The sequence below is a fragment of the Pinus tabuliformis genome, chromosome 9 (genome assembly GCF_031772625.1).
Source record: "Pinus tabuliformis cultivar Carrire ecotype Pingquan chromosome 9, CPIR1, whole genome shotgun sequence".
In the NCBI taxonomy this organism is placed as follows: Eukaryota; Viridiplantae; Streptophyta; class Pinopsida; order Pinales; family Pinaceae; genus Pinus; species Pinus tabuliformis.
The window spans coordinates 1,922,839,233-1,922,852,813 of record NC_142307.1 but is presented as its reverse complement, the minus strand read 5'-3'; the positions used below and the strand labels follow the sequence as shown (position 1 = coordinate 1,922,852,813).

General features: G+C 35.7%; 1 protein-coding gene across 1 annotated transcript; it reads right to left on the bottom strand.

The window, feature by feature from the left end:
• Nucleotides 1–4,448: 4,448 nt before the first annotated feature.
• LOC149156631 (ubiquitin-conjugating enzyme E2-23 kDa-like) lies at nt 4,449–6,099 on the bottom strand. The gene is made up of 6 exons (XM_089444815.1): nt 5,961–6,099; nt 5,440–5,554; nt 5,226–5,278; nt 4,959–5,087; nt 4,796–4,852; nt 4,449–4,597 (listed from the first exon to the last, which is right to left on the bottom strand). Exons 1-6 carry the CDS (start codon nt 6,097–6,099, stop codon nt 4,449–4,451), a joined length of 642 nt encoding a protein of 213 aa, XP_089300941.1.
• Between the last annotated feature and the right edge of the window lie 7,482 nt (nt 6,100–13,581).

Genomic DNA, 13,581 nt, shown 5'->3' with positions numbered 1-13,581 from the left:
ATGATAAAACTTATTAATTCATAACTCCTGTGGGTAGGTTATGAAATTTTATCCTAATTAATCACATAAATATAATAAAAATTCCTGTGGGATAAAATTTATTATATTCAGTGTAATTAATTACAATTTAATGTCTAAATAATCTTTATGTGATCTTGCCAATCAATATATAATTTTATTTAATTAAAGATGTTGTGGCTATTCTCTAATTAATTAAAATCATATGGATCACTAGACATTATTTTGTTGCATAAACAAAACTTAACCAGAGAGAAAAATAATGTTTACTGAAAGGAGTAAGTCAAAATGACATTTTAATAAACTCCATAAAACTGTAATAATTCTCCAGCAAAATCAAAAGCAGTCAGCATTACCGAAAATGACTACAAATTGATTGTTCAATTTATAAACTTAACCCGGAGATTGACTGAATCAGCTTTGATCTACTTTGCATTTGGATAGCAAATGCAGTTCGAAGACTAGCTGGCTTGACTTCAGGCTCCGTCCTTAAGTTTATAAAACAACAAAAATTGACCAGCAAACAAGCTATTTTGCTCACAAGATAATTAAAATCAAATTTACATTCCTTAGTCTAACTGTCCCATAATTTATTTAAGACTAATTCTTAAATTAATTACAAAATGGGCTATAAACAATTTGCAAACAAACTTGCAAATTTGAAATTTTATTTTATATATATTTATATAAAATTTCATGTGAGCCTAAACCAAACACGCATAAAATTATATATATATATATATATAAAATAAAAGGTTAGTTGATCGTGCAATTACTTTTATTGAAGTGAAAGACCCAATCATTAGTAATAAATTGTAATTGCATAAGGTATAAAATTGTTAATTAGTTTATATATACCTATGGTTCACATAATCTTTATATAAATCAATAATCACAATATTATATTGAATTAACTGCAAAGTTTATATGTAAACATTTCTTTGCCACATATACCATTAAATATTAAAGAAGTGTTAAACCACCTAATGCCCACAACTGAAAAGTGCTCACTATAACATCAGCTTAATGAAGAGTCAATACTATACGTTGAATGAAGAGTCAATAGTATATGTTGAATTAAGTTACAATATATTAAAAATTACATTGTAATTTCCAACCAAAAGGCTTTAGGTTGTCACTTGAAAATAGCTTATATTTCCAGGGCAATTAAACCAATTTATTTTCTCAATAAACCGCAAACAGATCAAGTTAGCAGACAAATGGGCTCTAAACGTTAACTAAATTAAACTACCTTCGAGGAGATTCCCTGGTTTTAACTCTAGTCTATATATACCAGATATATCAACCCGGTGCCATTTAACCGGAGCTTGCATAATACAATCTCGTTTACCATGAAATAAATCATATAAGATTCATCAAAGTAACCAGCTTTGAAAAATATTTACAAACATATGCAAGAAGGCACTGTTCTATGGTACAATTATATAGATACACATATTCAAAATATAGTCGGCATATGGTGATAAAGCCAATGTAAACATTAATATTCAGTTAGGCCAATGACTAATGAAATACCACAAAACTCCCAAATGTGAAGATAACAAAGAAACAGATTTGGTCGTGAACTATGGTGAGGTAAACATGACAATTTCGCTATTTCTCCAGTCAACCCTTCAATATTAACAGCCAAATAGTCCTTAATAAAAGAAGTAAAAGGAAATAGAACCGGCCAACTAGTCATAACTAACGTAGTACAAGGAAACAGAACCTCTATATAAAGTCATAACAAGTACTGGTAAAAACAACAATTTTTACAGCGGTTTTTCCCCAATCCTATCGAAAATCCATTTAGAACTTCTCATAATTCTCAATGGCATGAGAAACTAGGATTTCAGCAATGGCAAACTACAATCTTAAAATATTTTACATGTGACTCCTCTAGTATAACAACAACACGTCATGCTATTCAGGGGTAGGCGAAAATAATTCGATGGTCACACGGAACCGTAAAAGCCATGATATGCAGCGTCTAATTCGATGGTCACACGGAACCGTAAAAGCCATGATATACACCGCAGACGCTGCAGACGTCAACGAAAAGCCCAAAACGAATATGGCATAGACCGCTATAAGAATGAGTAGCCCCAAGCCCTCAGAACGATGCTCACAACACAAGCGTAGGAAATTTCCTTTGACGCATATATAGACCGTAAAAGCCATGATAGGAAGAGTAGAGTTCCTCCTTGGAAAAATACAGCGCAGAGGAGAGATAGAGGAAAAGCACCATGCCAAGATGCATGCACTGAGGGAGAGTGACAGAGACCCGGTTCGCAGCAGCAGAGGGGAAAGCTCTCCAATTCGAACGCGGATTCAGATCAAGAAAACTCGCAAAAATCAGAACTATGGTGCTATGGCCAACTACACACAGGTCATGTATTCGACCCACGGTTTGTGCAAAAAGAAATAAATTATGGAACGAAACGGTGGATCGAAATTTGTTTCTTGGCCAACATACAACAAGGCAGAGGTAAAAGGGCTCCGATACCAAATGTTAGAAATTCTTCAATTTCAACAACGATTCTTCTATATGCGGAATAACTGAAAAGAATCATTAAATCTTAATGCCCAGGGATACGAGTTACCTCCAGCCATTGGTGATGTATTGATGCAGGCCACAGTCCACAAGCTTCTTCTTCAGCACTCCAGCGTCAATCCAAGCAAAAAGAAAAAGAACACAAAAGATCTGAAGGCACTTCCAAGCTCTGCTATCTCAGCTAGATGGTGTAAAACTGAAGGGGATTGAGAGATGCGCTTGGGGACCAAACAGATGAATTTATAGCTAAGCTTCCATCAAGCTTCTGATAGCTATGTGTCAGATGTCCCACAGATCAAGGCAGAGAACTCCAGATGGGAGTAATGGACCACTTCAGTAGCTCCTAACAATAAATTTATTAGCTGCAGTTGATTTCCTTAACTTAAGGAAACTACTGCAGTTGGTTTCCATAAGTTAAGGAAAGATTGCAGTTTAAATTCCATAATTTTAGGCAGCAATTGTGTAAAACTTAATGGAGCTAACAATTTCAACTTAAGGTGGATGAAGATCTGTTGAATTTTTTTCTTTGTTTTTTTAATTGATAACCTAGATTGATTCTCAAGGGAATATGCTCAGCATATGCTTGGTTTGAATGCTTATCAATGGTTTTAGTGCATTACAAGTTTGTTAATGGTTATCAATGGCTGTAGTATGTTACAAGTTTGTTAGGATGCATTGATTTTTAATAAATTAAAAAAATAGATTCGTGCCACCTAGCTCCTCGCCCACCAATTTCCTAGGGATTTGAGATTATTCCAATTCTAATAAGTTCATATTCTAATTAGATGGAGAAATTAATATATAAGCAATTTTTATTTAGCAAAATAGTCTATTTTACAATAAGATGTGTAATTCATTTTTTTTTCTCAAGTTAAATTAGATTGGTGTCACATGGCTCCTACCCACCAATTTCTTAGATATTTGAGATTATTCCAATTCTAATAAGTTCATATTCTAATTAGATGGAGAAATTAATATATAAACAATTTTATTTAGCAAAATAGTCTATTTTACAATAAGATGTGTAATTCATTTTTTTTCTCAAGTTAAATTAGATTGGTGCCACATGGCTCCTACCCACCAATTTCTTAGAGATTTGAGATTATTCCAATTCTAATAAGTTCATATTCTAATTAGATGGGGTAATTAATATACAAACAAAATTTATTTAGCAAAATGGTCCATTTTACAATAAGATCTGTAATTCTTTTTTTCTCAAATTAAAATTGACAAATAACTTTTTTATATATAATTAATAAAGTAAATGTGTACATTAGTAAGACATTCTTTATGTTGCAATAATTTTTTTGTTATAATAATTTTTTTATTATATTTATATTTTGAAACTATTTATCTAATTAAATTATATTTACGGAAACCACATGTTAAAAATTCATTTTAGATATTTTTATGGGAATGAAAAAATTAAATAATATAAAAACATATACTAAATTCTCCCCATAAATTTATATATAAAATAAACCATTTTATATAAATTTTACCACATTCAAATTTACAAATGCGGAAACCCTTTTCCGAGAAAATAAGATTTTAAAATGTGTAACGATATTAACGTTTTAAAATTTTCGCGAAGAAAGAGATATTAAGGCATTAACAGTACTGTTCCATCCATCTTTTCATTTAAATGAGCCTGCCACGAAGTATTTAGTTTGCAATAAAGCTTACAATATTTCCATGTGCATCATAGTAAACATGTCCATTATTGACCAATTGGGTTCTGTCCAAAATTAGTAGAAGTTTAATGAATATGAACGAAATTCCCAAAATATCAAGCAAAGAATTTCTTTCATTCTCCAAAAGTACATTGTGGGTCAGCGCAATTTGAACTTCCATGACAGCTGGATCTGCTAGAATATCATGGGTCTGCAGAGCCGGCCGTTCCCTCATCACCAGAGGCAGATACATTCTCGCTAGTGCCTTCGCTGCTTTCCCCTTCCTGTGTGCTGCATTCCTCCCCCTGTGTCCAGGCAAAGCTTCCTGACTGCGCGTATCGAAGACAGTATTCTAGAACACGCAGCCAAAAAGAAATGAATGATAAAGATAGGTTCAGAATTATAAAATAAAACCTAATTCTTGTAAACCTAATTCTTGATATCTTGAAATCTGACAATCTTGTAATTCACTAGCAGAGCGTATTGAGTTATTGCACTGGTGCAACTAATAAAAATTATATGTTCTCTTCATCTGAATCTTTCAATTTACGGGAATGATAAACTAGCTGTCTGCGTACACTGTAAACACTGAAGAAATACTTAGATACTGTGGACAAGTAATTCAGATAAAGTGTATAAATATGTGAAGTGAATGAGAAAACATCTTGGAATAGATTTGCAGTGCAAAGTGGGACAAGCATCCATGAATTTACCTTTCACCTTCTCCTCATAAGCATTCTTGTCACTCTTCATTAATGCACCAGCACCGAAATTTAAAGGTTCCTCTGCATTAGGTTCTAATAGAAGCAGAGGAAGAAACATTTCAAATATATGCACGAGATCTGCAAATGCAATACGAGAAGTAAGCAATAGATTGAGCATAATAAATTCTCTCGTTTCTTAGGAATCACAAAAACAAACTCAGTCCTCGAACAAATAATCAAGAAAAGTTGTGGTTAGTCTCATTATTTCTTCCTTACTATATATTGGAGACCATTCGTCTTCAAGAACGTCAACACAAACTTGGCCAAACCTGAAGTGCCAAAAAAATTGAACCTAGTTAGAAAAATGGCGAATTACATGTTTGAAATGATACATCAATTATCAAATGGAAGAATTAGGGTGACCCTGCACCACCAGTCTTGAGTCTCGCAAAATACTAAAACATTTTGCTAGTTTGAAATGGGTACTTACAGCTCAGAAATGTTGGGATGGTAGATCCTATCCATAAAACGAATAATTGGTGGTCTGAATGGATAATCAGTTGTTAATTCTACATAAACCGTCCACACTCCATCTTGGTAAAGACCTAATTAGATCATGACAAACAGTGAATTCTGCTTAACATCCCACAAAATTAAACAACGCCCTAAAGTTGCAGCAGAAGAGCTGATGTCACAACACCGTTTGATACAAGGACAATAAACTAATAACACAGCCGGTAAAAACCCATCATCAAATCTAATATTGCTATTCCAATAACGCACCGACATTGGGTCAATCAAAGAATCCTTCAAATTTGCAAAACAGCTTCTCATAAGGCAATCTTGAAATATGTTAAAATTTAAGCAAGCTAAACCTTACAGAGCCACAAGTTCAATTGGAGACTTGAGGATTCAAAGGACTCAACAATAAGTAAAATCATACTGGGGAAAACTTGAGCAATGCAATTTTTTCTTTCTTAAAGAAAGGAAAACAATGGAAGTCTAACTTACTGTCTGGAGGTCCCTTGAACTCCACATAGAATTTATTGTTTGAATCCTTTACTTTCTTCACTTTAAAGCCTTCCATCACACTGCCCATTGACAGACACTTTCCATAGTTAGCCAACGCACAACCAACTTCATATGACATCATGTAAAACCATGATATGGCATTACTTTACAGTAACTCCAACACATAACAGATATCCAGATGAACAAAAAAAGGAAGATAATAGTAGCGAGTGACATTATGGGATTGGCTTTGAAACTTACAGCATCATGATATCTCTATCCTTGCGCTTGGCTAGTCCAGTGGACATGGTATTGAATGCAAAAACTTAACAGTGCCTTTTATTAACTTTTCTCTCGTCTTCGACCCTCACAGGCGTTAAAGATTTTGTTGGGGCATGCAGCGTATAATCAACCACTGCGTTCTGAGAGCTCGCTATTAAATTTTGGGGTAATGGAGTTCTGTGGGCAGTGATATGAACAGAAATTCTAAAACAAGAGACGGAATCCGCAAGCGATGAGTTGTGAACAGAATGTGATTCACACAGTAAGAACACGAACAAAAAAATTGTGGTAAAAATATGAATATCTTTTAAATATAATTGTATATTTATATTTATAATATATAAATATATACAAATCTTTAAATATAAATATATCTATTGATCCAGGTAATTTTTTTCATAAATTTTGTGTTAAAATGTTAAAAAAACGGTTGCTTGAAACATCGCATATAAAATGAATCTTTTAAAGAGATTAATAATCAAGAATTTACATTCAATATAAGTTTCAATAATCATTTTATGTAACCGAAAATGTACATTTAATTTAGAATTATTTTATAAATTAATACAATTTTATAATAAACATAAACAGATATAAATTATTTGTAACATCTAACAGAATTGTTTCATCGTATGTATAATATATGATATGTTTAGGTTTATATATATATATAATAATTAAATGTTATTTCATGTCAATATAATAAGTTAAAATGTACTGATTAATAAAATAAAAATATTTAAAATTGCGTTTTTGTTAATATATTAAAAATTAAAAATTAAAAAAAAAATTGTTTTTATCTTTCTACATAGAAATAGTTTAACATGAGTGAAAATCTATCACTCAAGGATTGCACCGGGTGTGGGCTACATCGGTTTTTAACATGAATGAGTTTTTTCCCACGAAGTTTGGAACGGGTGACTATTAAATTATGCAACTATGATCAAATTCCACTTTGGATAACTAATTTGATGGAGATGATGATTGTGTTAGCCTCCTATTGCAATAGGTTTCATATTTCATGATTGACTGTTTTACATGCCAAATATGTCATCTTTTCATGCTGCAAAGTTCCATATTTCCAAGAAGTTCCATTTTGAAGAATCATACCATTTTTGAAGAGTTTTACAGATAAGGGAAAGCCAAACTGCTTAATCTTGGCTTCCCTAGGTTTAAATTACTTGTTTTAGAAGATAGAGAACGAATATCTGTCCAAACAACTTAAGCTTGGCATATCAGTAGCTAGGTAGAGAAACGAGGGCGCTCAATTGTTTAATCTGAGCCCCGGAAGAGATAAGGGTACATTTAGATAGGAGGGCAGTCAAAAGAGAAGAAGGTAATCAGGGTCTGCAAGTGTAAGTGCACGCAAAACAAAAAGAAGAAAAAATGTTAAGTAAGTAGGATGGGTAAGTAGTTTTGAGGTTGCAGAATGAATAAGTGTGATCAATGTTGTATTTCAAAGTGTTATTTTACTTCAGATCACAAGTGTAAGGCAATTTTCCCTTGGAGCAGCTCAAGCGAGGCATGACTAACTCCCCCTTCTTCTTGTTCCCCAAATCATTCACTAACCTCCCCAAAGAGGTCAAGATCTGCTTGATATCTCTTAAGTTTCATCATTTGTCATATCGTTGCCTAAGTAAAGATCTGTTTTGCTTAAGGATGCTTATATTTCTTATACAGGTCATGTTTCCCCTTTAAAGCTTAAGATTTCTATCATTAGCGCTTTCTTCGCAAAATTCATATTAATTCCTAACTCTATTATGTAAAGCCCTCCTTATTTCCCCTTCCCATACTAAAAAATATAGTAAAAATCCCCATTATTTACATATCCCTTCCTCTGGTTGAAATATAACTATAAATATTGCTTGGGAATTACTAAATTTGCCTGAAACTTAGTAAGAACCCTCAGTTTTGCTTCTTAAACTCCCTCAAAGTGTCTTTGGACTCCTTCCAAGGCATGAAATCCCTCTTTTTTGGTTATCGGACCCCTTCCGAGGCCTCAAGAACCTTTCCAAAGCTTTAAAAAGCCTTTTCCGATCACATAAATCATCCTCCAATGAGTTTTCCTCCCCTCCGACGTGATATCGCTGTCAGAGGTCGCAGCATTCATTCATCGGCCGCCTTTTGTAACTCCCCGATATCATTTCGCCAATCGCAATATCGCGATCGACAGTCGCAAGGTTTTTGTACCTATATACATATGCCGCCCTCTCATCCGCTGATGCGATATTGCTATCGCACCCGAAAGCATACCACATCGCAATCCACTCATTATCGCAATCGCATCATTTATCCATATATACTTCTGCTTCCCCGTAAAACTCGGTTATATTGTAGAACTTGAGTTTTGCCGCTAAACTCATTTTACCTCAATATATGGCATTTCCGCAAATATTTCCCATTTTCGCACAACCACATGCCTTATCGCTTTTCTGATATTGGCGATCGCTCCCATCGCATCGCATATATTAAAGCGATCGGCCCCTGTCCCCGCTAATTGTCGATCGTTGATTTAATCCATGCCGTACTGCCACGCCACTGCTGTACCAGGACCCATCGCTGACGTCATCACTGAAAGAAGGCGCGAAGCGTGAAAATCGCAGCAAAGGATGCCCAAAATAAAAAAACTGAGGCAGTTTTCGATGCGCATCACTAAGAAAAATGACCAAAATGGAAGGCTTTATATTGCTCGGCTACCAGCAGGCCCGAAAATTCGCAGTTTGACAGGATTTCTTCATTTTTATTCATATTCAAATCGGCCAGCGCCGATAGCATTCCAGAGGCCACAAAAGGTATTTGCAGCAACCATTTTTGCCTTGAAAGCGTAGAAAATGGGCGATTTGACAGTTTCAAACACATCAAGGGGGAGAAAGCGGCCCAATTCAACTGTAAAAGAGTATTAGAGGAAAGATGAAGCCCAGATTAATTTGAAGAGTATCAGTGAAGCGGCAAAGAGTATCAGATCGGCAATACCAAAGCAGGTGAACATTAAAGGCCTCCAAGCAAAGTCAAAGAAAGTGGTGAAGCCATTTAAAGACTCTCATATCACAATTAATGCACATCAAAATCACTCAAGAGTAGGGGATCAAAACCCAAAGCACAGTTATGGCTAAATGAACAACACAGAGCCATAAGGACAGATTTTCGGCTCATTTTTAAGGCGGCTGCCCCAGCGCAGCTCAAAGATATTTTCTTGCATTTATTCCAGAACAAGATTAGATTAAAAAACTCATTTCCCGTAGATCTGTTTAAGATCTGCTGTAATAGATATTTTTGGATATTTTCTCTATATAAACCACCCTAATTCATTGTTTAAAGGGTTGGTTGGTTGATAATCCTCATTCTGGACTCGCACTATATGTTTGAGAATTTCTCTAATCAAACACTGCTGAAAAGCTTGGAGAATGGATTGTTTGTTGTGTTATTAATGGCTGAAGAGTGAAATATAGAATTCTTGCGCTGCTACATGGCCCAATAAGTGTTTCTTACCTCTGTTTTTCAATTCATATATGTTTATATCATACATATATCACCCTCTAAGTTACAGAAAGAAAGATTAGCTTAGAATTTGCTTGGCTGCACTCTATGCTCAGTTTCTGTGACTTCTATATGTTTTCTTCTGATTTGGGCATAAATATGAATTCCTCATGGCTCATATTTGCTCTATTTCATTCATGTATGACTGATATTTAGGAATTCTTGACTGCTCCTAGATATATTTCACTCACCTTCCCTCTGTTAAGCTGAATGAGAGATTCTTAGTTGCCTTTCATTCCTTAGCCTTCATTTCATCATTTTTAGCTTGAATGATTGTTTCATGTGTAGCTATTCTGCTCTATATTCCTCTTGTGACCAAGAAAACGCACCAGCAGCCCTACTCCATGACTCCATGCCCAATGGTTTGGACTTCTCGCACTATGCATGCCTCCCTACTTGAAAACATCAATCATCCCACCAAAATTTAAACAAAACCCAAAGAAGTCCATAACTAGCCTAAAATCATCCTCAACAAAGCTAAATCAGAAAGAGAGAGCCCTCTCTGATTGCAGGTAGGCTAGGACCTGCAGTCCAAAGATTGGTTTGTGGTTACCTTGGTCGTATCCCTTAAGGAGCCAAGGGACAACCTGAGTGATAACATCATTGGCGACTCAACTGGGAACAATCCTCAGATAATTTCACAAATCAAGTTGGAAAACTCCACTGGGGACTTATTAAGAAAATTCCAAAAAAAAAAAAACAAGTTAGAAGCTGGCTCTCAAGAAGAAAACACATAATACCAGGTCAAACCCAGACCCAAATCCACCAGCTATTTTTGCAAATCCCAATTTAATCTCTAGAAACCTTAGCAAACAAAAACAAGAAAAGGTTGTTGATTCTAGTCCTCAAATAGTTCAGCCAAGCTGTTTTCCAACCCCTGTTAAAGTTTTGTTTCGTTCAACCCCTACTTCCCCTTGTTCATCATCCACCTCTCCAAGCACCTTTTCCACACCTCCATTCACTGCGCATACTACCACTACCACCACTATTATTACAGTTGTCCCAGTTGTTCCAGTCGTTCCACTTATCCCTGTAAATATGGCTAACAGATATACACCTTTACAGTTACCTGCAAATCCAAGGGCTATGCCTCAAGATTATCAAACTAAAATCACATACTTTGATGCTACTGGTTCTGGCACAGCCCTGCAGCATACCAAGAAAATGCAGGACTTTTTTGAGAGTTATGAAATAGATGATGATAGTGTAAGAATGAAGATTTTTGTCCAAAGTTTAACAAGAGATGTAAGGCCCTGGTTTAGAGCACTTGCTGCAAATTCCATAGCTGACCCAGAGGCCCTTTACCAAACATTTCTTAACAGATGGGAGAAGAAGAAGGACCCTCTGCACATATTATCCGAGTATGACACTATCAAAAGACGCCCTCAAGAGGCTGTCTTAGACTATTGTGCCAGGTTTAACAATGTTTATAATGCTATTCCACAAAACCTTAGACCTCCACCTGATCTTGCTTTATACAAATTCCCTGATGGATTTGATTCAGATATGGCTTATCAATTAAGAGAAAGAGCCCCTCAAACCTTAGCAGACATGCAAAATGTAGCTGTTAGTGTGGAGGCAAATCTGATTGCCAAGAGAAATAAAGCAAGAGCTGAGAGAAGAACCACTTTCAAAGATGAACCTTCAGCCTTTGAGCAAAAATTGGACACTATCATCAAAGGTATGGACAGCTTTGAAAATAGAATGGGAACTATTGAAAGAAAATCCGCATGGGAAGGACAGCAAAACAATCCTATCAGAAACCCAAACTTTAGAAAAAATCAGAACCCAAACGTAGGAAGGGCAAGTCCTGACCATGATATAAGACCTCCTTTTCATGAAAACTATGCTGAAGCATACACATCTAGTGAGTAGGTAGAGGACACTCACATAAACTTGATGGGTTTGAAAAGTGAACAACAAGTATTCCTAACCCAAGAAGACCTAGATGACCATGATATAGATCAATTTCAGACCAAGTCTGGAGAGTCATTTGACTTCAAACAAGGCTATGATTCAGCTGTCTACGAAGTCCATAAACAATACAAATTGAGAACAAGAACCATTGATGTGTCCGATCCCATCAAGCCAAAGGATGCCAAGCAAGCTAAGAAAGTAAAAGACAAGGCCGCTATCACAGAACCTGCTGATAAAACAGACCCAAAATTAAAAGAAGTGACCATAGAGGATGTATCTGACATGCAGCCCTCTAATAACCAACCTTTTGTATCCTTTCCCTAAAAGGACAATGTAAATAGCACTCCTCAAAGCCTTCCCAAAACAGAACAATCTCAAGAAATCATTGATAACCAAGAGAAGATCACTGAAGACACAATTGAAAAGGGAAAATCTGCTAGTCACAATACTAAAACACAGTCAGAAAAACTGTTTGATTTAGAAGCATAAATTGGTAAATTAAAGATATCCATTCCTCTCTCTGAGCTTGCCAAACACGATGTGTACAGACAGCAAATCAAAAGATCACTGCAAATGCTAGAGAACAGGGATGATGTTAATGTCTTAGATAATCAACCTGAATTACTTTTTGGTCCTGAAGTCAATGGTAAATCAGGACATGGAGATATTCTACCCTTTTATGTCAGTTTGCACATTCATGATAAAGTGTTGCACAATGCTATGTTTGATTCAGGTGCTTCACGCAATCTGATGCCCAAAGCTGTAATGGAGAAGCTAAACCTTGATGTCACTAGACCCTACAAAGACTTGTTCTCATTTGATTCTAGTCAGGTCAAGTATTTAGGCTTAATCAAAGACCTTTGTGCGTCTTTAGTCCAATTTCCCAACAAAACGATCCTAATGGACGTGGTGGTTGCTGACATTCCATCAAAGTATGGCATGCTCTTATCAAGATCTTGGGGAGCAACACTCCAAGGATATCTCAAACTAGACCTCTCCTATGCCACTATTTCAATCTTTGGGCAACCAAAGAGACTGTATAGAGAAACACTGATGAAGTATGTGGTAAGTAGTGAGGAAAAACTCCAAAACTTTCCCATTTACTCAATCTATTTTGATATGGATTCCTTTATATTGTTCAATGATGATGGCTGCCATCTCACTGATGAAAAGCCTTTGCCTTTAGAACAACAAACATGCATCAATCAAGAGTCGGTTGCCCGCACCCATGAAACTGCTAAAACAATCAGTGCAACTAGTATACAGGAAGAACCACATGAAGCACAAAACCTAGGCCCGCCTAATCCTAAAATGACTGAAACTCTTAATACTAACCACAAGCAAGAAATCACATGGTATTTAGAGTTTGATGGTTCTGTTAATAAGCTAGGAGCAGGGGCAAGAATATGGATTCACAATACACATAACAACCATGTAGAGGGTCATGCTTACAGACTAAAATTCAAATGCACCAACAACATGGCAGAGTATGAAGCTCTCTTTTTAGGCCTTAAAATGCTCAAAGCTCTAGGGGCTGCGAAAGTGTCCATTCTAGGTGACTCCGATTTGATCATTCAACAGATGAAAGGTAACTTTGTTACTAATGACAATAGGCTAAGAGTTTATAGGTCTGCTGCCACAGAAATACTCAATTCCTTCACCGAATCCAAGCTTGCTAAGATTTCTAGAAACCATAACATGCATGTTCATAGTCTAGCTACTCTTGCTAGCACTTGCAGGCTGCCTTTTGAGCCTAATTACCACTTTACTGCTAAGATAAAGCACAGGCCTACTGTCCCTAACAATATCAAAGATTGGCAAGTGTTTGAGGATGATGCTCAAATCAACAATTTTCTTACCTTACAGCAAGAATTCTGAAGCTTAA